Here is a 27015-nt window from a genome sequence, read left to right on the forward strand (position 1 = left end):
GATCACAACCTGGGCCAAAGGCAGGCACCAAACCGCTGAGCCACCCAGGCGTCCCGAGTTAGTGTTTTTGTATTCTTTGAGTAAATACCAGAATGCAATTACTGGATTATAAGATAGTTCTATTTTTAATTTTTTGAGGAACTTCCATACTGTCAAAGTGGCTGCACCAGTTTGCATTCCCACCAACAGTAGAAGAGGATTCCTTGTTCTCCACATCCTCGCCAACACCTGTTGTTTCTTGTGTTGTTGATTTTAGCTATTCTGACAGGTGTGAGGCAATATCTCATTGTGATTTTGATTTGTATTTCCCTGATAATGAATGATGTTGAGCATCTTTTCATGTGTCTGTTGGCCATCTGTCTTCTTTAGAAGAATATCTGCTCAGGGCCTTTGCCCACTTTTACATTGGATTATTTGTTTTTTGAGTATTGAGGTTTATTAGTTCTGTATGTATTTTGGATACTAACCCTTTATCAAATATGTTTGTAAATATCTTTTCCTATTTAGTAGGTTGTCTTTTAGTTTTGTTGATTGTTTCCTTTGCTTTGGAGAAACTTTTTATTCTGATGTAGTCCCAGTAGTTTAATTTCGCTTTTATTGGGATGCCTGGGTGGCTCAGTAGTTGAGTGTCTGCCTTCGGCCCAAGGCATGATCCCAGAGTCCCAGGATCGAGTCTTGCATCGGGCTCTTTGCATGGAGTCTGCTTCTCCTCCCTCTGCCTATGTCTCTGTCTCTCTCTCTCTGTGTCTCCCATGAATTAATAAATAAAATATTTTTTTAAAAATTGCTTTTATTTCTCTTATCTCAGGATACATATCTAGAAAGATGTTACAGCTGATGTCAGAGAAATTACTCCCTGTAATCTCTCCTAGGACTTTTATGGTTTCAGGTCTTACACTTAGGTTTTTAATTCATTTTGAGTTTGTTTTTATGTATGGTGTAAGAATGTGGTCCAGTTTCATTCTTTTGCATGTAACTGTTGAGTTTTCCCAATACCATTTGTTGAAGAGACTGTCTTTTTCCCAATGTATATTCTTTCCTCTTGTCAAAGATGAATTGATCATATAATTTTGGGTTCATTTCTGGGCTTTGTGTTCTGTTCCATTTGGTTTATGTGCCTATTTTTGTGCCAGTACCATACTGTTTTGATTACTACAGCTTTATTTTTTAATTTAATTTAATTTTATTTTATTTTTATTTTTATTTTGACTACTACAGCTTTAAAACTTAACTTGAAGCCTGGAATTGTGGTACCTCCATTTTTTCTTTCCTTTTCAAGAGTGCTTTGGCTATTCGGGTCTTTGTGGTTCCATACAAGCATTAGGAGTGTTTGTTCTATTTCTGTGAAAAATACTGTTGATATTTTGATAAGGATTGCATTATTATTTTTATTTTATTGTATTTTTTTTAAAGATTTTATTTATTTATTCATGAGAGACACAGTAAGAAAGAGGCAGAGACACAGGCAGAGGGAGAAGCAGGCTACATGCAGGGAGCCTGATGTGGAACTTGATCCTGGCACCCCAGGATCGCACCCTGAGCCGAAGGGAGATGCTCAACTGCTGAGCCACCCAGGCATCCCTGATAGGGATTGCATTAAATCTGTAGATTGCCTTTGGGTATTATCGACATTTTAATAGTACTTGTTCTTCTAGTCCATGAGCGCAGAATGTCTCCTTTTGTTTATGTTGTCTTTAACTTCTTTCATCAGTATTTTATAGTTTTCAGAGCATGAATCTTTCACATTTTTGTTTAAGTTTATTCATAGATTTTTTTAAAGACTTATTTTTATTTATTTATTTATTTATTTAAAAAAAGGATTTTATTTATTTATTCATGAGAGACACACAGAGACTGAGAGAGAGAGAGAGAGAGAGAGAGAGAGAAGCAGGCTCCATGCAGGGAGCCCAATGTGGGACTCAATCCCAGGTCTTCAGGATCAGGCCATGAGCTAAAGGCAGCGCTAAACCGCTGAGCCACCCGGGCTGTCCAAAGATTTATTTTTTTAAGTACTCTCTACACCAAACATGAGCCTTGAACTTAAAACCCCAAGATCAAGAGTCAACATGCTTTACCAACTGAGCTAGCCATGTATCCTCTAGATATTTTATTATAAAATAAACTAGTTACTCTTGCATCTCTTTTTAAGATCCTAAGATACTGGTTCTGAGTGATAACAATTCAGTCACTCATTTACTTTAACCCATGGTACAAGTGCAGTAATGTCTGAATTACTTTTATTACACAAATAATATATATGTTTATTGTTTCAGGGATCAGTGATGTTCAGTGATGTGTCTATAGACTTCTCACAGGAGGAGTGGGAGTGCCTGGACCCTGGTCAGAGAGACTTGTACAGAGATGTGATGTTGGAGAACTATAGCAATCTGCTGTCAATGGGTAAGGGCTTCTATACCAGTAGTTTAGAGTTCTCCTCTGGAATGTTCCTTCCACAGTGAATTTCCCAGCAGCTTTTCGAGTTACCGGCTGAATTTCTGCTCCCTATCCCCAAATAAGTGGTTTGAGCTGCAATGAAAAGGAAGAGTTGGAAATGGGCAACTCCAGTGACTGTGGCAGAAGCTTCATCCTCTTTCTTTGGCTGTTCCTGTAGTGGCATCTCCTCTTTGGTCATCAAGGGACTGGATCTGATTTCCAGATCTGGTTTACCCACAGCATAACTATGTCCCATATCTTTTCTTGTGAGCAGGACTTTACATTCCTAAGCCTCAAGTTATCTCCTTACTGGAACAAGGAAAAGAGCCCTGGATGGTTGGCAGAGAACTGACAAGAGGCCTGTGTTCAGGTGAGTGAGAAATGATTGGGCAGAAGCAAGGCACTACAGGTAAACTCAACACCTTGAGATATTATCTAGGCTTGTGAGGATAACCAAGTCCTCTTGGCATGAGTTTACAAATGAGCTGTTTCATTACTTCTCTCACTTATTACTCCTTCTGCTTTTCTTCTCCAACACACCTCATAATTTCAAGTAGGAAGTACCCTTCACTTCCCCTCCAATAAAACGCTTTTAACCATATTTTAGATTTAGTTCCTTACTAACTTTTCTTCCTCTTAGACTTGTCTAAATGTTTTTTTGGTTACCACCCCCAAAATAATGTGTGTGTGTGTGCACCATGTCTTCATGGATATTACTTGCCAGTGACTCATCAGTTTGTTGCACATTTTTCCTTTACCCAGTGTTTTTCATTTACTGATTTGTGCAAGGGAGTCTGCCAGGTGCTATAGTTTGCTAATTATGTCAGCTATTAAGAACTTGGGCATCAAAAAGTAGTGCTAGAATATATCCATAAAGAATTTCCACAAAGTAGACTCTAGTAAAGAGAATCAGGGAGCATAGCAGAAAGTCAGAGGCTAAATATGCAGAAGTGGAAAATCCATACTGAAATAATAGTTCGGAGTTTTGCAGGTGATTGTAGTTATCTTCCATGATGACAGTGTTGGGAAAACCAAAAAGGCCTGTAATAGGAAGGAAGAGGTGTCAAGAAGGGGAGATTTAGGATAAAGTGTTACCTTATCCAAAATGCTCCAGAAGAGCATAACTGTATAGTAAATATTGGTCCCACTGCTGGGATTATATCATTGAACAAAACATTCAGAATTTTGCTCTTCTGGAGTCTGTGTTCTAGAGGGTGAGAGAGAAAAAAAAAAAGGTACATTTTGAGGGCAGCTGGGTGGCTCAGTTGGTTAAGGGTCTGCCTGCAGCTGAGGTCATGATCCCAGGGTCCTGAGATGGAGCCCCGTATCAGGCTCCCTGCTCAGTGGAGAGCCTGTTTCTCCCTCTCCTGCCTCTCTCCTTGCTTGTGCTCTCTACTTCTCTCTCAAATAAAGTCCTTAAGAAAAATAGATATGTTATAATGTCAGGTGGTGGTATGTGATATGAAGGGAAGTTAGAGAAGTCCTCTTTGATGAGGTGATATCAAACCAAGACCTGCAGGAAGTGAGGGAACAAATAATGTAAAAGTCTGGTAGAAGAATCAGAGTTGGAATTCCTTGCTAGTCAGCTTGTTTTCACTTTCTATTATCTTTCCATGACAGTATTTTACACTGTGTCTTATTTTCTTTGTGTCTGCCTTAAACTTTAGCTGCCTCCTCTCTCAGCCCCTGCAGTAGTACATGAGCAAGTCTCTCTCTTCTCCCAAGATCAGCACCACAAAATTCCAAAGCAAATGGTATTTTTACTGAACCACCAAAACATAACATACTCTGAGTCTTCCCTATCTGCTAGTCACATCAATTTAGTTCAGTACTGGGGATCCCTGGGTGGCTCAGTGGTTTAGCGCCTCCCTTCAGCCCAGGGTGTGATCCTGGAGACCTGGGATTGAGTCCCACATCAGGTTTCCTGCATGGAGCCTGCTTCTCCCTCTGCCTGTGTCTCTGCCTTTCTCTTTCTCTTTCTCTCTCTCTCTCATAAATAAATAAAATCTTTTTTAAAAATTTAGTTAAATACCTTATATTTATTTTAGGCTCTGCCCCCCCTTTTGGCTAGCCTTCTGTAATCTCTTTCAAATTTCGGCCAATAGATCCTTATTTTGGATTCTGTTCATTTTCCACTGCATCTGGGAGTGCTGCAGTTCTGACACTAACTGTCCAGAGTTAACCTAGACCCCACAGGTTAACAGAGTTTACACAAGGCTGCCCTCACTTTTATTTTACTCTTTTAATGATCTTATTTATTTATTTGCACGAGAGAGCGTGCATGCATGAGCATGAATGGAAGAAGGGGCAGAGGGAAAAGAAGAGGGAGAAGCAGACTCCTCACTGAGCAGGGAGCCCAATGTGGGCCTGGTATTCCAAGACCCTGGAATCATGACCAGAACTGAAGGCAGACACTTTTCTTTTTTAAGATTTTATCTATTTATTCATGACAGACAGAAAGAGGCAAAGACACAGGGAAAGGGAGAAGCAGGCTGCATGCAGGAAGCCCAATGTGGGACTCAATCCCACAGGACTCGATCCTGGGATTCCAGGATCACACCCTGAGCCGAAGGCAGAAGGTCAACCACCGAGTCACCCAGATGTCCTGAAGCCAGACGCTTAACTGACTGAGCCATCCAGGTGCCCCAAGACTGCCCTCACTGTAGATGCCAGCTTCAAGTCTCAGGGTTCTTAGACACCTTCATGTCTGAGCTACTGGCCGTAAATTTGGGGATTTTCACAGCTCCTGCAAGTTCAGTTATTTGCTAGAATGATTCACAGAACTCCAGAAAGTTGTATACTTAAAATTGCAATTTTACTTTGAAGGATATATTTTAAGGAACATCTAGTAGTAGGTTTACGGATGTAGAGGTTCCATGTCCTCTCCTTGAAAGTGTGTCATTTTCATGGCACATCAAGTGTGTTCACCAACCAGAAAGCTCCATTGAGCTTTGGTGTCCAGAATTTTTATTGAGGTTCAATCACATTGGCATGATTGAGTGAGTGTCATTGGCCATTCAATCTCTGGCTTCTCTCTCTTCCCCAGAGGTCCAGTAGCCGAAAGTCCCAATCTCCTAACAACATGCTAGATCTTTCTGGTGAACCCCATCCTGTAGCTATCTAGGGATCTGCCATGAGTCACCTCATAGCAAAAAACACTCCTATCAGGAAATTCCAAGGGTTTTTGAAGCTCTGTGTTAGAAACAAGGGACAAAGACCAAACTTATTTTTTATTATACTACAGAGCCCAAGAATCTTCCCCTGTGTGCATTTATTCCTCTCAGGGAGTGGAATGATTTTCTGACCTCTATTAAAGGTCTTTAATACTTTTTGTAATACATATGGTATGATGGTCCACTTTGGTTTCTTACATGTACACACATGCATGCTTATACAGATGTATATACAACCTGTAATCTTTTCATATGCCCAAGTATTATATATTTACTATCCTTTCCTTATGATTCTGATCCACATCAGTATTTGAAAATCACTGTGGTTTCCTTTTTCTATAGTCTCCTCCCTCTGCATTCTGCATTATATCTCATTAATTTCAGTGCATTTTTGGGTCCATTTTCAGATTAAACAGATATAGTTGAGAACTATATGTCATTTACTACCAGATATTATTTTCACTTTAATTTTTCCATTTCTCATATAAAAGTTTAACTTTTCATAAATGGGTGGTGGGAGTGGAGGGGTGTAAGAATATTTACCATTTTGGGCGTCCCCGGTGGCTCAGTGGTTTAGCACAGCCTTCAGTCCAGGGCATGATCCTGGAGACCCAGGATGGAGTCCACATCAGGCTCCCTGCATGGAGCCTCCTTCTCCCTCTGCCTGTGTCTCTGCCTCTGTCTTACCCTCTCTGTGTCTCTCATGTATAAATAAATAAAATGTTTAAAAAATATATTTACCATTTTATTTTCTTTCAGATCTGGAATCAATGTGTGAAACCAAGTTACTATCTCTGAAGAAGGAAGTTTATGAAATAGAATCATGCCAGAGGGAGATAATGGGACTTACAAAGCATGGCCTTGAGTACTCCAGTTTTAGAGACATTTTGGAATATAGAAACCACTTTGAAAAACAACTGGGATATCAAAGTGGGCATTTCAACCAAGAAATATTCTCTCATGAATACATGCCCACATTTATTCAACAGACATTCTTTACTTTGCATCAGATAATTAACAATGAAGAGAAACCCTATGAATGTAAGAAATGTGGAAAGGTCTTTAGTCAGAATGCACAATTTATTCAACATCAGAGAATTCATATTGGTGAAAAATCTTATGAATGTAAGGAGTGTGGGAAATTCTTTAGTTGTGGCTCCCATGTTACTCGACATCTGAAAATTCACACTGGTGAAAAACCCTTTGAATGTAAGGAATGTGGAAAAGCCTTCAGTTGTAGCTCATACCTTTCTCAACATCAGAGAATTCACACTGGTAAGAAACCCTATGAATGTAAGGAATGTGGGAAAGCCTTTAGTTATTGCTCAAATCTTATTGACCATCAGAGAATTCACACTGGTGAAAAACCTTACGAATGTAAAGTATGTGGAAAAGCCTTTACTAAGAGCTCACAACTTTTTCAACATGTGAGAATTCATACAGGTGAGAAACCCTATGAATGTAAAGAATGTGGCAAAGCTTTTACTCAGAGCTCAAAGCTTGTTCAGCATCAGAGAATTCATACTGGTGAAAAACCCTATGAGTGCAAGGAATGTGGCAAAGCTTTTAGTAGTGGCTCAGCACTTACTAATCATCAAAGAATTCACACTGGGGAGAAGCCCTATGATTGTAAGGAATGTGGGAAAGCTTTTACTCAGAGCTCACAACTTCGTCAACATCAGAGAATCCATGCTGGTGAGAAACCCTTTGAATGTCTTGAATGTGGGAAGGCCTTTACCCAGAACTCACAACTTTTTCAACATCAGAGAATTCATACAGATGAAAAACCATATGAATGTAATGAATGTGGAAAGGCCTTTAATAAATGCTCAAACCTTACACGACATCTGAGAATTCATACTGGTGAGAAACCGTATAACTGTAAGGAATGTGGGAAGGCATTTAGTAGTGGCTCAGATCTCATTCGTCATCAGGGAATTCATACTGATGAATAATAAAAGTTACTTTTGTCACCTTTAAACAAAAAAAATAATTCGTTTGATAGTTACTCTTTCACTATTTTTTCTTTTTAAATTTTATTTTACATTTCTTTTTAATTCAAATGTATTTCACTCTAAGTTATGAATTAAGATTCTAAGTTGACATTTGCCCACCCCCTGTTCCCCAGTCTTGGGCCGTTGTTCAATAATTCTTTTCTTCCCCATTTGTTTGTTTTACCTTTTTGGTGAGACATTATATTATTGTTTATATTTGCTTGTATTTTTCTTCTCTGATCTATATATTTGTGCTTACATCAATATTGCACTGTTTAAAATTGTGTAACCTTGTATTTTTTTAATTGTAGAATTATAACCTTGTTTTTGAAGTCAGTAATAATTTTTTGTTTCATTTCACAAATTTGTGTTTTCAGAAAATCAGGAAACCAGAAACTAAAAAGCCAAGATTATCAGTAATCATAGCAACTATCAATGATTACTCTTAAGTTAGTAGAGCAAATCCTACCAGACTTTGTTTTCAAAGTCATAGTATGCATGTTATTCCTTTGCCTGTTTTGATCATGCCAAAATATATGGTTGCCATTTCAGTAAATACAGATTTTTTAAAATGACTTCTATATACTTAATGGCTTTTTAAAATGACTTTATTACTTGTGTTTTGTTTGCATCTAAGCATTTGCAGTTATTAAATCTGCCCTGATTACTATGACCCAAAATTTATGTTTGGATGTTTGTTTGTGTCTTTTAAAAGATCTATTTTAATTGCTGAAACTATGCACCTTTTCTCTCTGTAAACTGTTTTGTTCATTTTCATCCACCTCAGTCTCCTACTAAATAGGTAATTAACTGCTGTTATCCAAGTGTTGTTTATCTTTCCAGTTTTGTTTGTTTTGTTTTTACTTTTTACTTATATATGTTAGTGGCATTTTTATTTCCTATGTATTATTAAAGATAATCATGCTGTATGTATTGGTTTGTTGTGAGGATTCAATGAATTAATAAATGTAAAGTGCTTAGAACTATTCCTATTACATAGTAAATGTTTAGTAAAACTTGTCCACTATTATTATTGATACATTCATTTTCATAGTTACCTTCATTATTATTTGTGGAAAGGATTTTTTTTTAAGTTTATTTAAGTAATCTCTATACCCTGTGTGAGGTTTGAACTCATGACTGTGAGATCAAGAGTCACACAGTCTTCTGACTGAGCCAGCCAAATGCCCCTGTTTGTGGAAGGGATTTTAACCATGTTGCTTATCTTTGTCTAAATCGAAGAATTCATAATGAAAAAAAGAGAAATGAATGTAATTAGTATAGGAAAGCTTTTCTCATCCCTCATTATTCAGCATGGAATTTTAAAAAGAAAAAAAAGAAGAATTTGTGGATAGTCTTCCTTCAGACATCATCTTCTATGCTTGCACAAAAATTAATGCCAGTCAGAGACCCTGTGGATATAATGATGAGTAGTTGAAAGCACAGCTATCAAACAGGAAGAGGTAAGAATATTTTTCCTAATATTTAGTCGTCTCCCCACCCCAAGCAGAAAACCTATAGGCCACATTATTTGACCAGAATGGATAAAACGGTAATAATAGTATAGCCATCAAATATCTGAATTTTATTTTATTATTTTTAAAAGACTTTATTCATGAGAGACACAGAGAATGGAGACATAGGCAGAGGGGGAAGCAGGCTCCCTGTGGGAAGCCTGATGTGAGACTTGATCCCAGGACCCCGGGGTTACTCCCTGAGCCAAAGGCAGATGCTCAACCACTGAGCCACCCAAGCATCCCTAAATATATGAATTTTAACTAAGTGCTCCCTATTGGTTAACATGGGTTAGGGAACTAAGTCCTTTAGTGTGTGTGTGTGTGTGTGTGTGTGTGTGTAAATATATATATATATATATTTTTTTTTTTACGATTTTATTATTCATGAGAAACACAGAAAGAGGCAGAGACATAGGCAGAGGGAGAAGCAGGCTCCATGCAGGGAGCCTGATAGGGGACTCAATCCCGGGACACCAGGATCACTCCCTGAGCCAAAGGCAGATGCTTAACTACTGAGCCACCCAGGCGTCCCATATATATATATTATTTAAATGTGAATGAAAGTGAACAAAATTGAAAAATCTGCGAATTGTACTGGAAGTTGGTTGTATTGGTTGCACTGGAAGTTTTAGAAACCAATATGCATGTATATATTAAAATACTAGAGAGATCATTAATAAACTCAGTATAGAACTCAAGGAATTTAAGCAAAAATAAGTCTAAAATATGAGTAGAGAAAGACATTATTATGCAGAAACAGATGAGAAAAGTACAAACAAATAGAAAATCTGATAATTTGACAGAAAAAAAATAGACAAACTTTAGCCATTATGTAGGGAAGTATGGATGATAAACAGCATTGTGAAATTGAAATGACTACATATTTAATTTAATTTTATTATTTTTAAAAGATTTTATTTATTCATATTTATTTATTCATGAGAGACAGAGACACAGGCAGAGGGAGAAGCAGGCTCCATGCAGGAAGCCCGATGTGGAACTCGATCCTAGGACTCCAGCATCGCTCCCTGAGTCAAAGGCAATCACTCAACTGCTGAGCCACCCAGGCGCCCTGACTACATGTTTAATTTTAAAAGGCCTTTATTTTTTCAGGTAATGACAGTGTTCTGAGATTTGTGGTGTAGGTTACACAACTTTGCGAATATACTAAAAGCCACTGAACAATGTACTTTAAAAGAATGAAGGGCAGCCCAGGTGGCTTTGCGGTTTAGCGCTGCCTTCAGCCCCAGGGCCTGATCCTGGAGACCCTGGATCGAGTCCCACGTCAGGCTCCCTGCATGGAGCCTGCTTCTCCCTCTGCCTGTGTTTCTGCCTCTCTCTCTCTCTGTGTCTCTCATTAATAAATAAAATATTTTTTAAAAATGAATGAATATATAATAGTATATGGATTTTATCTTAATTTAAAAATGTAAAAGTACTATAGATATTTTTATACCATATCTGAAAATCTCGACAAAGCATGTGATTTTTATAAAGAAACTGAATTGACATCAGAATTGACTTAATAGATTCCCCTCCAAAACGAACATTTTAAAATTAGACCAAAATTATTTTATTTTATTTTATTTTTTTAAAGATTGGTTTATTTATTCATTCAGAGAGAGGCAGAGACACAGGCAGAGGGAGAAGCAGGCTCCATGCAGGAAGCCCGACGTGGGACTCGATCCTGGATCTCCAGGATCACACCCCGGGCTGCAGGCGGCGCTAAACCGCTGCGCCACCGGGGCTGTCCCCAAAATTATTTTAAATATCACACAGCTATAATAAGGAAGATACCAAACTATATATATATATAATAGATGAAATCTATGAAATGTTTTAGGAACTCTTTGAGGACACAGACTGAGAAAGCAAGTTATCTATTTCTATAAATTTATAATCCTAATGTCAAAACTTGCTAAAGAAACACAAAAGGATAATATGCCCAGAATTGGTTATGAAAATATGCAATGTTATAAATGCACAAATCAAATCTAGTAATCTATTGAGGGACGCCTGGATGGCTTAGTGGCTTAGCGCCTGCCTTCCACTCAGGGCATGATCCCGGTCAGGAGATTGAGTCCTGCATCGGGCTCCTGCAGGGGGCCTGCTTCTCTCTCTGCTTCTTTCTGTGTGTCTCTCATAAATAAATAAAATCTTTTTTTAAAAATCTAGTAATCTGGGGATCCCTGGGTGGCTAAGCGGTTTGGCGCCTGCCTTTGGCCCGCCGCGTGGTCCTAGAGTCCCGGGATTGAGTCCCGCGTTGAGCTCCCTGCGTGGAGCCTGCTTCTCCCTCTGCCTGTGTGTCTGCTTCTCTCTCTCTCTGTCTCTCATGAATAAATAAATAAAATAATTTTTTTAAAAGCTAGTAATCTGTTGAAAAAATAAATATGTCACAATTTGAATTTAGGAAAAAAAAATGTTTCTGACAAGCTCTTATCCAAACTTGCTGTTTGCTTTCTGAAACTTGAAAATCAGATTAATTTAGTTAATATAGTATCCCTTAGTATTGGAAAGTCAGGACCCAAATGGATTGGGACAGCAAGGAATTCTTGGAGTACAACATAAGGTAATTGACATGGAATTTCTAGAGTTAAAATAACTAAAGCACTATAAGGAAAATATACTATCAAGCACCATACCTTCTAGATGTACCTGCTACAAAACCACTGCATTCATCCATTTATACCCTACTTCTCGCTTGACAAATCTTCAAATTACACCCAATGAATACAATTACTGCCATGCATATTAGTATAAGGATGTAGTGGGAAGTGAGAAGGAGCTTATTAAACACAGGATTTCAATTTTCATTGCAATTAGAGTGTAGAAGAATATGAAAAGCCTTCACTTCCATGACAGCAAGAACAATCTTGACAAGATAAAAATCATGCTTTTATATGGGGCGGAGAGTGGTGGAGATAAGCATTGAATTGAATTTCTGATATAAATAAGCCCTCTTTTAGGTGAACAGATCGCTGTGTGACTCTCCATAGCTAAATTCAGTGCATTTTATGGGGACAGAGATGAAGGAGGACAGATGAAGAGACTGTGGAAGTAAAGAGAAATGAGAGCTACGATGATACTTAGGCCTTTCTGAATGGATTAAAATCTGGAAAAGCCCTGAATGCAAAAGATTTATTTATTTATTTTTAAAGATTTTATTTATTTATTCATGAGAGGCAGAGGAAGAAGCAGGCTCCCTGTGGGGAGACACTCAATCTCTGAGCCACCCAGGTGTCCCAATGCAACAGATTTAAACAATACTATCAACAAACTTTACCTAATTGATATTTATTTAATGATAATCTCTATACACTCTCTACCACAGAACATGCTTGCTTTTCAATTATATAGGAAACACTATGATAGACCACATGTTGGGTCGTAAACAAGATTCAACAACTATCAACAGACTAACCATACAGATTATGTTCTTTAATATAGAACTAAATGCAGCTCAATGATTAAAGATTAGCTAGAAAGTCCTGTTTTCTTCCAGATGCTTGATAGTCTTAGCTTTTAATTTTTAGGTATATGCTTCACCTAGAATTAGTATTTGTGTATAGGATAAAGTACAGATTAAAGTTCACTTCTTTTTTCCTCACATAGACACGCAGTTGTTCCAGAACTTTAAGGGTGCCTGGGTGGCTCAAACAGTTGAGCCTTTGGCTCAGATAAGGATCCCAGGATCCTGGGATTGAGTCCTGCATGGAGCTCCCTGCTCGGTGGGAAGTCAGTGTCTCCCCCTTCCCTTTACCCACCTGCCTTGTTCATATGCTCTCTCTCAATAAAATCTTTTTAAAGATTTAATTAATTTATTTGATAGAGAGCACAAGCAGGGGGAGTGGCAGGCAGAGGAAGAGGGAGAAGCAGACTCCTCACTGAGCAGGGAGCCCTATGTGGAACTTGATTACAGGACTCTAGGATCATGACCTTTGCTGAAGGCAGATGCTTAATAAATAATAAAATCTTAAAAAAAAAAAAGATTTTCATCTCTGCTGAGGTGCTTTGGCACTTTTATCGAAAATCAATTGACCATAAATAAAGCAACACTTTATATGAGCAATGAAATGAAACAAAAATACAATTTATAATAATATCAAAGAATATAAAATACTTAGGAATAGTGTAATAAAAGGTATGAAAGACCTTTATATGGAAAACTACAAATGTTGCCGAAAGAACTGTGACAAGATCTAAATAAATGGAGCTGCCATGTTTGTGGCACTCAGTTACCCCGAATGCTAATATTTTGCATAACTATAGTACAATATTAAAAAAAGATTTTACCAGTTTTTTTTTTTAGATTTTACCAGTTTTATAACCACTTATTTCTGTATGTAACAGTTCTATATAATAGTATCATTTGTGTAAGTTTCATGTAGCCACCACCACCACAATACACAAAACCGTTTAATCACCACAAGGCTACCTTATGCTACCACCTTATAGCCATGCCCACCCCTCCCCACATCCTTAAGCCCTAGCAATTATTAATATTTTTACCAGTTCAATAATTTTTTTAAATTTCAAGAATACTATATAAATGGAGTCATAGAACATTTAACCTATTTTGAGTGGCTTTTTTTCTTTTTTCTCAGCTTAATTGCCTTAAAATCCATCCAAGTAGTTACAAGTACCAATGGTTTGTTCCTTTTTATTGTTGAGTAGTATTACATGATGTGAATATACCACAATTTCTTTGTTTTTGTTTTTTATTTTTAAGAAAGATTTTATTTATTTATTTGAGAGAGATGAGCACAAGCTGAGGATAGGGAGAAGCAGGCTCCCCACTGAACAGGGAGCCTGATGCAGTGCTTGATTTCAGGACCCCAGGATCACAACCCGAGTAGAAGTCAGCTGCTTAACTGACTCAGCCATCCAGGCACCCCTGTTTTTTTAGTGTGCTACAATTTTAAAAAAAGCTATTCCTCCACTTAAGGATATTTGAATTATTTCCAAATTTTGGCTATAATAAAGCTAGTATGAACATTTGTGTACAGATTTGTGTGAACATAGTTTTTAATTATCTGGGATAAATGCATAAGAGTTCCATTGCTGAATTATACTGTAAGTACATTGTGAGTGTTATAAGAAACTGCCAAATTATTTGCTAAGAGTGGATGTGCAGTATTAGTATATTATATTCACTGCAATGTGTGAGTGATCTAGTTCTCCACATCCTCACCACCATTTGCTGTTGTCACATTTTAGCCATTCTGATAGGGGTGTAGCTCTGCTAGAAATGGATTCTTAAACCAGCCATTCAGGAATTGCCTGATCAGCATTAATTAGGTAATGTTAATGCACTCCTGCTATCCCCTAAAGGAAAATAACCTTGCATTGCAATAACCAATCTGATTTTTTTTCCCCACCGAGTACAATGTCCTTGTTCCTGCTTGCTTTTGACTATAAAATAGCTTGCTTTGTATGGCTCTTTGGAGCTCCTTTTAATCTCCTAATTTAATGCAACCCAGACAAATCTAAAAGTCTTATTTAAAAAAATTTTTGTCTCCATGTATTACACTGATTACAGACCTGTGATCATAAACTGCTGGTATTGGGGGCACCTGGGTGGCTCAGTCAGTTAAGTGACTGCCTTCAGCTCAAGTCATGATCTCAGCGTCCCTTGCTCAGCAGCGAGCCTGCTTCTCCCTCTCCCTCTGCCTCTCCCCCTGCTTGTGCTTTTTCTCTCTCTCTCAAATAAATAAATAAAATCTTTTAAAAAATAACTGCTGGTATTAGAGGCAAAGTAATGCTGTCTTCAAATATGTAGGCCTAAGGTGGCATCCTTATGCAAACAAAACAAAGCAAAATCAAACGAAACCAAAGGTTAGGGGATCCCCGGGTGGCTCAGCGGTTTGGCACCTGCCTTTGGCCCAGGGCGTGATCCTGGAGTCCAGGGATGGAGTCCCACATTAGGCTTCATGGAGCCTGCTTCTCCCTCTGCCTGTGTCTCTGCCTCTCTCTCTGTGTCTCTCATGAATAAATAATAAAAAAATAATAAAATCTTAAAAAAAAAAAAGAAACCAAGGGTTATAATCCATTAAAGGGAAGATAGTCTCTCTCTGTTCATGTTCTTGTACAAATACCTTTTACACTTAGCTTTCAACCTTGGCAGGGCAGCTCTGACCTCAGCCTTATCATCCCCACCAGGGTGCCTGGGGTGTGGTGGCTGGGGCCCCTGCTCCCAGACAAGCACAGCCATCACCAGAGATATGAAGACTGTCAGGATAGTTGCCATGTGCACAGCCTCCTCTCTGGATGGTCCGGTCAGGATCTCCTTGCAGGCCTCAGTGTGTGGCAGCTTCAGAGCAGGCTTCACAGTGGACCCAGTGATTTGCCCAACCGGTGGTCAGCCTGAGCGCATGCGCAGTGCTCTGACTGGGTTGGGTGGGCATTGTCTGTATGACGTCTACTCAGATAGGCTTGAAAAGTTCCTGGACGTAGTGATTCCAAAATTCTCTAGAGGAATCCTGATTAGTGTCAGACGTTTGAACACTTAGATGTTGAAAAAAGTTATGGAAACGAACAAAATCATGTTTTGAGAGATGGTGCTTCTATTATTGTGAAGTCATTTTAAGTTCTTCTTGAGGGAGGTGATGAGATAAGAAACCCTTGGCATGAAGGATGAAAGACCCAAAAATGAACTGTGGAACTCCTGGGAAACTACAGAATGAGATACTCATAAAGTGTACTTAAATGGTCCTTTTAATTCCAGTCCAGGGAGTTTTAGGCGTCAATCCCAGCCTCCAGGGGGCCGCAGGATTCTGCTACTTTGGCCTCAAGAGACATACAGTCTTGGCTGCCCCAAGGCTTAGCACCATGGCTTAAAGTCAGGCCCAAAGTCGGTCCTGACAAACAGCCACAACACCCATAAATCCCCTCCAGGAAGGCTGGTGGATGCAGCAGGAAGCACATAAAAATACCTGCCAGGGGTGGGCCCTCGGTTGGCAGCATGGAACCCCTGCTGCTCCATGCTACTCCCCAGTAGAAAAAGTCAGGGGAATAGAAGCGGTCCCAAGGCATCCTCAGAACTGTTGGGAGAATATGAACCGCAACCATCTGGGGTAAATTTCTAGGACTCTCCCTCTGCTTTTTATTAAAAAAAAAAAAAAAAAAAAAAAAATCCTCCTTTGAGTTAAAAGAAACCCAAGGCCTACCCATCCCAGGTTATCATATTTGAAATGGGAAAACTTTCTTTTTTAGGTTTTATTTATTCATGAGAGACACACAGAGAGAGGCACCGACACAGGTAGAGAAGCAGGCTCCATACAGGGAGCCGGACATGGGACTTGATCCCGAGTCTCCAGGATCACACCCTGGGCTGAAGGTGGCGCTAAACCGCTGAGCTACCCGGGCTGCCTGGAAATTTTTCTTAATTGACTCATTGGCAAGGTATTATAGAGATTAAGAACATGGACCCTGGAAGGGTGTGGGAATCAGGGAGATGTTGGTCAAAGGGTAAAAACTTCCACTTATAAGAAGGATAAATTCTGGGGGTCTGATGTACAGCATGGTGACTATAGTTAAAAATTCTGTGTTATCGATTTGAAAGTTGCAAAGAGAATAGATCTTAAATGTTCACACCACACACACACACACACACACACACACAAATGATAATTATGTCATGAACATATTAAATAACCTTATTGTGGTAATTGTTTCACAATATATACATGTATCTAATCCTCAAAATTTGTACTTTAAGCTTACACAATGTTGCATGTCTATTCTATCTCAATAAAGTTGTGAGGATAAAAAATAGCATAGATACCAGAATCCGATCTGCCTGGGTTCAAATTCTTGCTTCACCACTTTGTGATATTAGCCTTCAATGTAAATTTTGTCAGAATTCATAACAAAACATATCACTTTACCACTTGCTCAGCATTATTTTTAATTTATCTTTTATCTTTTAGAGAGAGCACAGGCATGCGAGAGTAGGGCTGGGCGGAGCAAAGAGAAAGGGAAAGAAAATCACAAGCAAGCTCCACGCCCAGCTCAGAGCCCTAAGGTGCAAGCTTAGGCAAAAGAGAGGGAAAAAAAAAAAAAAACACGTGGCAGTACTTTGATTATAGTTTTATAGGCTGTTTATCATTTCCTTTTCCATCTCTTGTCTATTGATGGATCTATTTTTATGTAATCATTACCTTGATCAAGCAATATTCAAGGAGAGTAAACAGAAAACAGCTTCATTTTTGTCTCTCATTGTTACTTTAAATGTGCTCAGTGGAGCTAGATCTTCTCTGATCCTGTTGAAAATTTATTTAGAGATCATGATCATTTTTTTGATAACTCCTACCTACTACAAATGGTTTCAGCTCAGTAGTATAAATGTCCAGTCTTCATGGTTGAACGAAAATTAAGACTTCTTCCTCTGTTTCCATTTGTTTGCAGTTTATGGCAAATTGTATTTTCCAAAAATGTGTGCAACTATATTTTTGGTCTCCCATGGTCTTCCAGAACCTTGACACTTCCCCATCAGGAAGTGGAGACAATTTCTCCTTTCCACCGAATCTGCTTGGGCCTTTTAAATTGTGAGTACAGTGGAAATTATGTTATGTGATTCTGAGGTTAGGCATAAAAAGTGATATAGCTTCCATCCAGATCTTTCTTGGGATTCTTGTCTTCAGAACCTTGAGCTGCTATGTAAGATGTCTAGGCTACCATGCTGTTAAGAAGCCCAAACTAGCCCGCACAGAGAGACCACCACATGGAGAAACCCTGAGATTACATGAAATAAGAGAGATGTCTCACCAGCTCCCAGTGGCTCCTGGAATGCTGCACTGTTCAGCTATCATGAAAATTTTGAGCCAAAACTGTTTGGCCACATTATTCTAGAATTCCTGACCCAGAGAAGCCATGAAAGATAATAAATGATTGCTGTTGTTTGAAACCATTAAACTTGACAGACTGGATCTATAGACAATGACAGATCCTATATGACAATAGAATTCTTTTAAAGATTGTCTGTATGTGTGTATGTATTTCTGTATTTATTTCAAAGAGAGAGAGCACACGCAAACATGAGTGGGGGAGTGGGAGAGGGAGAAGCAGACTCTGTTGAGCAGGGAGCCCAAAGGCGAAGCTTCATTCCAGGACGCTGGAATCCTGACCTGAGCAGAAGGCAGACATTTAACCGACTGAGCCACCCAGGTGCCCCTGCCAACAGAATTCTGACCTACAAACTCTGTAGTAACCAAACTACAACTTTGGCAGCAATCAGCCCACAATATTCAAGCTTTGGACAATGACTACCAGCTTCCCTTTTTTTGGGGGGGGGGGCCTCTGCTTCCATAGAAAGACAAATTCAATTCCCAAACCAGTCATATAATATGCATTGCTTCTCTTTAGCTCACTTCCAGCTTCTCTATGCCAATAATCTCCAATCAGCATATTCCTGAAATCTTCCCTTTTTCACTATAAAGTTTTCCTACTCTCCTGCCTGCCTTTGAGCTCTGCCAAATACAAGCAGTCACCATTGCAATACCAGTAATTTGTAACAACCCTTGACAGATGTTCACTCCATATTTGGTGCATGTGTGCATGTATCCCCATAAGTGTGTATGTGTGTGTGTGTGTGTAAGTAAGCTCTACACCCAACTCACAATGCCTGAACTCACAACCCTGAGATCAAGAGTCACATACTCCCCTAACTGAGCCAGCTAGGTGCCCCTCCCTGTTCACTTCATATTTATGTGAAAGTTATGTTTTTAGCTTTTTGATAATCATGCTTCAGGCAGTCCAGGTGGCTCAGCGGTTTAGCGCCGCCTTCAGCCCAGGGCGTGATCCTGGAGACCCAGGATCGAGTCCCACGTCGGGCTCCCTGCATGGAGCCTGCTTCTCCCTCTGCCTGTGTCTCTGCCTCTCTCTCTCTCTCTCTCTGTGTCTCTCATGAATAAGTAAATAAAATCTGTTTAAAAAAATCATGCTTTAACCACACTTACACATTTGTAGTTCACAGATTTTAATCAAGTGTCTTAGTAACATTTAATTTCCTCATTAAGGAAAGGGTCCTCAGTATGTTCTCTTTATCTCTGAAGCAAATATGAAAAACCTAAGGCCAAGAGGATGAAGACCAGTGCCCCAACACTTCCCTACTTTGTGAAGCTTCTTTGCCTTACTTTGTGAAGTACTGCCTGAGAGGGTGTCCAGGTGTACCATGCAGCCTTGGACAAAACCCCTGCTCACTTTCATCATCTCATTTTTTTTTGTCCCAGGTGTCAGGGCTGAGAATGATGGGATTCTCCCTTGGCAAATACCTCAGGAGAAAAACCCTATAGCTGTCTGCAGTGTGGCCAAGACTTCAGACAGCTCAGGAAACGTCTAGTTCACCAGCAAACCCATACAGGAGAGAAGCCCTCTTCAAATGACAGGTGTGGAAAAGCCTTCAGTGTAAGGACAGCCGACTTTAACCTTCCCATGCTCCTTCCCAGAGAAAAGCCCTACCAATGTATGGAATGAACCAGAGTCTTCAGCTTAGGATCTCCTCTGAGAAGGCGCAGGAAGGACCACAGAGGGAAAAAACCTCACACCTGTGAGGAATGTGGCAAGGACTTTAGCCACAGCTCCAACCTGGCCATCCACCAGCAAGTCCACACAGGTGAGAGGCCCTTCAGGTGCCGTGATTGTGGCAAGGACTTCCACTGCAGGGCAGCTCTGCAGATCCACAGGGGAAGGAAGCCCCATGCTTGTAAGGTATGTGACCGGAGCTTCACTTCACACTCTGTGCTGACACGACACCAGCAGGACCACGCAGGAGACAAGGCCTATGTGTATGTGACACATGTGTCTGAGGTTTCAGTCAGAGAGCCAAACTCTACCTGCAGCAATGTGTCCACACTGAAGGGAGACCATTCCGGTGTGAGGCCTGTGGGAAGCAATTCAGCTGGAGCAAGGACCTGGGCATCCACCAGATGGTCCACACAGGAGAGCAGCCCTACAGGTGTGGGGCGTGTGGGGCTTCAGACACCATTCAGCCCTCAAGAGACACCAGAGGGCGCACACAGGGGTTCAGTCAGAGAATCCACTTGTAGATGCATCCGAAGGTACATTGTAGGGAGACACTTTCAGAAGCCAGCGAGAATGCCAGGGCATGAGTGCTGAGATGCATGGCATGGATCAGGCTTAACAGGATATGGCATTTATTACTGTTTATATGGAAAAGATCATAAGTATATGCAGGTTGGTAGATTTTTACAAAGTGAACACATCTGTGTCCAGCACTTGGATGGAGAAACAGAACTTTCCAGCTCTTCCTACAGACCTCTGCATGCTCCCTTCTACTCACCACCTACAAAGGAAATCAGTATCTCGACTTCTAAAACCATATATTAGTTTTGCAAGTTCTAGAATATCATGTAAGTGGAATTATACAAAATGTAGTCTTTTATGTAGGACTTCATTCACTCAGTATTTGCAGGAATCATCTTATTTAATTTCTTTAAAGAAAAAGATTTTATTTATTTATTCATGAGAGACAAAGAGAGAGAGGCTTAGATGTAGGCAGAGGGAGAAGCAGACTCCATGCAGGGAGCCCAATGGGGGACTCGATCCTAGTACCGTGGGATCATGTCCTGAGCCAAAAACAGGCGCTCAACCGCTGAGCCACCAGGCATCCCAGAATTTACCTGCTTTCTGATTCAACCTCCTTAATTGTCACAGAAAGACTGTTACATACTCGTCTTGACTAGGTTATTGTAGTTTGTGTGTTTCTAGGAACTTGTCCATTTCATCTGAGTCATCTGATTTGTTCATAAAATTGTTCACAATAGGGACATCTGGGTGGCTCAGGGGTTGAACGTCTTGCCTTTGGCTCAGGGCGTGATCCCAGGATCTGGGTTGTGTTCCACATCAGGCTCCCTGTGAGGAGCCTGCTTCTCCCTCTGCCTGGGTCTCTGCCTCTCTTTGTGTGTGTGTGTGTGTGTCTTTCATGAATGAATAAATAAAATATTTAAAATAAAATGATTGTTCATAACATTCTCTCATAATTTTTAAAATTTCTGTAAGGCCAATAGTAATAGTAATGTCCCCACTTTTATTCCAGGTATCAGTAACTTGAATCTTTTATGTTTCTTAGTCTAGCTAAAGGTTTATCAGTTTTGTTTATCTTTTCAAGGAACCAGTTTTTTATTTTGTTGATTCTCTGTTGTTTTTCTATTTTGTTTATATTTTCTAATATTTATCATTTCCTTCTTTCTACTTACTTTATGTTTATGTGCTCTTCTTTTTCTGGTTGCTTAAGATGGAAGGTTAGGTTATTGATTTGAGATCTTTGTTTTTAATGTAGCCATTTATAGCTATGACTTTCCTCCTGAGTACTGTGTTAGCTGCAGCTTTAAAGTTTTGATGTGTTTATTTTTTCATTCATCTCAAAGTATTGTCTAAATTCTGTTGTGATTTTTAAAATTGATCCATGTTTGTTTCAAACTGTGTTTAATTTTCACATAGTTGTGAATAGATTTCCTTCTTTACTGATTTCTAATATTCCATTTGGTTAGATAAAGTACATTATATGGTTTCAATGCTTATAAATTTATTGAGTTTCTGTGTGTGGGTGGCCTAATGTATGGTCTGCCCTAAACAGTGTTCCATGTACAATTTAAAATAGTGTTTATTTTGACGTTAGATGAAGTGTTTTATATATGTCTGTTAGGTCTAGTTGGTTTACAGAGTTGTTCAAATCCTTTATTTCCTTGTTGATCTATGTAGTTTTGTGTCTATTAATGAATATGGGTATTGAAGTCTACAGCTATTATTATTGAATGGTCTATTTCTCCCTTCAATCCAATCAGTTTTTGCTTTATATATTATAGGGCTCTATTGTTAGCTGCATATATGTTTATAATTGTTATATCTTCTAAAGACTGACATTTTAATTAATATATAATTCATTGTCTCCCCTAACCTTTTCTCAAAGTCTACTTTTTATTTATTTATTTAAAAATTTTTATTTATTCATGATAGACATAGAGAGAGAGAGAGAGAGAGAGAGAGAGAGAGGCAGAGACACGGGCAGAGGGAGAAGCAGGCTCCATGCCAGGAGCCCGACGCGGGACTCACTCCCGGGACTCCAGGATCGCGCCCTGGGCCAAAGGCAGGTGCTAAACCGCTGAGCCAGCCAGGGATCCCCCTCAAAGTCTTTTTTTTTTTTTTAAGATTTTATTTATTTATTCATGAGAGACACACACACACAGAGAGGCAGAGACACAGGCAGAGGGAGAAGCAGGCTCCATGCAAGGAGCCCGATGTGGGACTCGATCCTGGGTCTCCAGGATCACACCCTGGGCTGCAGGCCGCGCTAAACCGCTGCGCCACCGGGGCTGCCCTCAAAGTCTACTTTTTAAATGCTATTATAGCCTCTTCAGATCTCTTTGAGTTACCAATTGCCTAAATGTAATTTTCTGTCATTTCACTTTGAAATTATATGTGTCTTTGGGTCTAAAGTGAGTTTTTTATAGATGACATGTAGTTAAATCGTTTTTAATATCCACTCTCCCAATATCTGATTTTTAATTGGAAAGTTTAATCCACTTACATGTAAATGATTACTGGGATGCCTGGGTAGCTCAGTCTGTTGAGTGTCTGACTCTTGACACTCTCAGGTCTTAATCTCACAGCCGTGAGTTCAGCCCTGCTTTGGGTTCTGCAATGGGTGTGGAGCCTCCTTAAAAAAAGAAATAGGGGCACCTGGGTGACTCAGTTGTTTGAGCATCTGCCTTTGGCTCAAGTCATAATCCTGGGATCCTGGGATCAAGCCCCACATTATGCCCTGCTCAGCAGGAAGCCTGTTTCTCCCTCTCCCTCTGTCTTTCCCCCCTGCTCATGCTCTCTCTCTCTCTCTCAAATAAATAAATAAGTAATCTTTAAAAAATAAATATAAAAAAATTACTAGGGTACCTGGGTGGTGCAGTGAGTTAGGCATCTGACTCTTGGTTTCAACTCAGGTCATAATCTCAGAGTCCTGGGATTGAGCTCTGCATTGCCTCTGTGCTCAGTGTAAAGTCAGCTTGAGATTCTCTCTCCCTCTTCTTCTGCCCCTCTCACTCATGCTCTCTCTCTCTCAAATAAATAAATAAATCTTAAAAATATATAAATAAATTTAAATAATCACTGATAAGTAGGGATTTCTTCCACTTTGTTATTTGCTTTTTATGTTTTACATATTTTGTTTCAAATTTATTACTGCCTTTTATTTTGATTTTTTGTAGTGTACCATTGTGATTCCTTCTTTATTTCTTTTTCTGTGTATTTTTAATTTATTTTTATTTTTTAGATTTTATTTATTTATTTATTTATTTATTTATTTATTTATTTATTTGACAGAGAGAGAGTGTGAGAGAGCATAAGAAGGAGGAGTGGCAGAGATAGAGGGAGAAGCAGGCTCCCCAGTGGGCAGGGACCTGGATGTTGGATTTAGTCCCAGGGCCCTGAGATCATGACCTGAGCTGAAGGCACTTAACCGACTGAGCCACCCAGGCACCCCTTAAGTTTTTATTTTAATTCCAGTTAGTTAGCATACTGTGTTATATTATTTTCAAGTGTAGAGTATAGTGATTCAACACTTCCATATATCACCTAGTGCTCATCACAACAAGTGCAATCCTTAATCCCCATCACCTATTTGACCCATCCTCCTACCCTCTCCCCTCTGGTAACCATTAGTTTGTTCCCTATAATTAAGAGTCTGTTTCTTGATTTCTCTCTTTCTCTCCCTCCCTCCCTTTCGTTCTTTCCTCTTTACTCATTTTTTTCTTAAATTCCACATATGAGTAAAATCATATAGTATTTGTTTTTCTTTGACCTATTTTGCTTAGCATTATACTCTAGCTCATCTCCATATGTTGTTGCCTATGGCAAGATTTAATTCCTTTATAGGGATGAATAATATTCTATTGTATATACACACCCCAACTTCTTTGTCCATTCATCAATCAATGGGCATTTGGGCTGCTTCCATATCTTGGCAATAAATTGTAAATAATGCTACTATACAAAAAAGGATGCATTTATCCCTTTGATTTAGTGTTTTTGTATTCTTTGGGGAAATACCCAAGAGTGTGATTACTGTAACATAAGGTAGTTCTATTTTTGATTTTTTGAGGAACCTTCATGCTGTTTTTCACAGTGGCTGCAAACAATTTGGATTCCCACCAACAGTGCACAAGGGTTCCTTCTCCACATCCTCGCCAACACCTGTTGTTTCTTGTGTTGTTGATTTTAGCTATTCTGACAGGTGGGAGGCAGTATCTCATTATGGTTTTGATTTGTATTTCCCTGATGATCAGTGATATTGAGCATCTTTTCATATGCCTGTTGGCCATCTGTATGTCTTCCTTGGAAGAATGTCTGTTCATGTCTTCTGCCCATTTTTTAATTGTATTATTTGTTTTTTGGCTGTTGAGTTGTAGAAGTTCTTTATATCGTTTGGATATTAACCCTTTATTTGATATGCTCTTTGCAAATATCTTCTCCCATTCAGTAGGTTGCCTTTTATTTTTTAAAAAATATATTTATTTATTTATTTATTTATTCATGAGACGCACACACACACATACACACACACACAGAGGCAGAGACACAGGCAGAGGGAGAAGCAGGCTTCATGCAAGGGAGCCCAATGTGGGACTCAATCCAGTACTTCGGGATCACACCCGGAGCCAAAGGCAGAGGATCAACAGATCAACGCTCAACCACTGAGCCACCCAGGCATCCCCAGTAGGTTGCCTTTTAGTTTTGTTAATTGTTTTCTTCACTGCTCAGAAGTTTTTTTTTCTTTTGATGGACTCTCAATAGTTTATTTTAGCTTTTGTTTCCCTTCCCTCAGGGGATCTATCTAGAAAAATGTTGCTACAGCTAATGTCAGAGAAATTCCTGCCTGTGCTCTCTTCTAGGGTTTTGATGGTTTCAGGTCTCACATTTAGGTCTTTAACCCACTTTGAATTTATCTATGTGAGTGGTGTAAAAAGTGGTCCAGTTTCATTCTTTTGTATGTTGCTGTCCAGTTTTCCCAGCACCATTTGTTGAAGAGACTGTCTTTTCCCCCATTTGATAGTCTTTCCTACTTTATCAAAGATTAATCACCCATATAACTGTGGGTTTATTTCTGGATTTTCTATTCTATTCCATTGATCCATGTGTCTATTTTTGTGCCAGTACCACACTGTTTGATTACTACAGCTTTGTAATATAACTTGATGTCTGGAATTGTGATGCCTCTGGCTTTTCTTTTCCAAGATGACTTTGGCTATTTGGTTTTTTTTATGGTTCCATACAAATTTTAGGATTTCCTTTTTTAGTTCTATGAAAGTTGCTGTTGGTATTTTTTTTTTTTTTTTGCTGTTGGTATTTTCATAGGGATGATATTAAATGTATATTGCTTTGAGTAGTATAGATATTTTAACAATATTTGTTCTTCCAATGCGCGAGGATGGAATGTCTTTCCATTTTTTGTATCATCTTCAATTTCTTTCATCAGTGTTTTATAGTTTTTAGTGTACAGGTCTTTCATTTCATTGGTTAGGTTTATTCCTAGGCATATTATTATTTTTGGTGCAATTGTAAATGGGATTGATTTCTTAATTTCTCTTTCTGCTGCTTCAGTATTGGTGTCTATACAACAGATTTCTGCAAATCGATTTTGTATCATGATTTTACTGAATTTATCAGTTCTAGCAATTTTTTTGGTGGAGTCTTTGGGTTTTATATATATAGTATCATGTCATCTGCAGATAGTGAATATTTTATTTCTTCCTTACTGATTTAGATGTCTTTTATTTCTTTTTGTTGTCTGATTGCTGTGACGAGGACTTCTAGCACTATGTTGAAGAAAAGTGGTGAGAGGGGATCCCTGGGTGGCGCAGCGGTTTGCCGCCTGCCTTTGGCCCAGGGCGCGATCCTGGAGACCCGGATCGGAACCCACGTCAGGCTCCTGGTGCATGGAGCCTGCTTCTCCCTCTGCCTGTGTCTCTGCCTCTCTCTCTCTCTCTCTCTCTCTGACTATCATAAAAAAAAAAAAAAGAAAGAAAGAAAAAGAAAAGAAAAGTGGTGAGAGTGAAAATCCTTTTTCTTGTTCCTTACCCTAGGGGAAAAGCTATCAGTTTTTTCCCATTAGGATGATATTAGCTGTGAATTTTTCAGGCATGGCTTTTATTGTGTTGATGTATGTTCCCTATAAGCCTACTTTGTTGAGGGTTTTTATCATGGATGTTTTGCTTTGTCAAATGCATTTTCTGCATCTATTGAAATGAATATATGGTTCTTACACTTTCTTTTATTAATGTGTTTTATTAATGTGTTAATGTTGATTGATTTGTCAGTATTGAAACACCCTTCCAGGAATAAATCCCACTAAATTGTGATGAATTATTTTTTTAAATATGTTGTTGATTTGGTTTGCTAGTATTTTGTTGAGGATTTTTGCATCGATGTTCATCAGGGATATTGGCTTATAATTCTCTTTTTGTGTGTGGTGTCTTTATCTGGTTTTAGTATCAGGGTAATGCTCCATTCATAGGATTACTTTAGAAGTTTTCCTTCTTTTTCTATTGTTTGGAATAGTTTGAGAAGAATAGGTATTAACTTTTCTTTAAATGTTTGTTAGAACTCACCTGTAAAACCAATTAGTCCTGGACTTTTGTTTGTTGGGATTTTTTTGATTACTGATTCAGTTTCTTTGCTGGTTATTGGTCAGTTCAAATTTTTTACTTCTCTGTACCTCAGTCTTGGTCAGATAAGTTTCTAGGAATTTATCCATTTCTTCTACATTGTCCAATTTCTTGGCATATAATTTTAAATAATATTTGCGTGTATTTCTGTGGTGTTCATTTTTATTTCTCCTCTATCACTTGTGATTTTATTTATTTAAGTCCATTCTCTTTTTTTCTTGAT

The 27015-nt window shown here is 38.9% G+C and overlaps 1 protein-coding gene and 2 long non-coding RNA genes across 8 annotated transcripts in view; 2 read left to right on the forward strand and 1 right to left on the reverse strand.

The window, feature by feature from the left end:
* ZNF383 (zinc finger protein 383) overlaps window positions 1-8586 on the forward strand; it is an 83060-nt gene extending 74474 nt beyond the window's left edge. For all 6 annotated transcript variants that reach the window (XM_077908595.1, XM_077908684.1, XM_077908460.1 and 3 more), the window contains 3 exons: window positions 2274-2400; window positions 2708-2803; window positions 6366-8586. In XM_077908595.1, the coding sequence (XP_077764721.1) occupies window positions 2274-2400; window positions 2708-2803; window positions 6366-7561 (1419 nt within the window). In that variant the 3' untranslated portion in view covers window positions 7562-8586. The remainder of the gene's footprint in view (window positions 1-2273; window positions 2401-2707; window positions 2804-6365) is intronic.
* A 267-nt stretch (window positions 8587-8853) lies between these two features.
* LOC144322142 (uncharacterized) lies at window positions 8854-15620 on the reverse strand. The gene is made up of 2 exons (XR_013387724.1): window positions 15213-15620; window positions 8854-9012 (listed from the first exon to the last, which is right to left on the reverse strand). It is a non-coding gene; the product is annotated as an uncharacterized LOC144322142 (long non-coding RNA).
* A 1701-nt stretch (window positions 15621-17321) lies between these two features.
* On the forward strand, window positions 17322-21090 carry LOC144322325 (uncharacterized). The gene is made up of 2 exons (XR_013387996.1): window positions 17322-17663; window positions 19347-21090. It is a non-coding gene; the product is annotated as an uncharacterized LOC144322325 (long non-coding RNA).
* The last annotated feature ends 5925 nt before the right edge of the window (window positions 21091-27015 follow it).

The sequence above is a fragment of the Canis aureus genome, chromosome 1 (assembly GCF_053574225.1).
Source record: "Canis aureus isolate CA01 chromosome 1, VMU_Caureus_v.1.0, whole genome shotgun sequence".
Taxonomy (NCBI): Eukaryota; Metazoa; Chordata; class Mammalia; order Carnivora; family Canidae; genus Canis; species Canis aureus.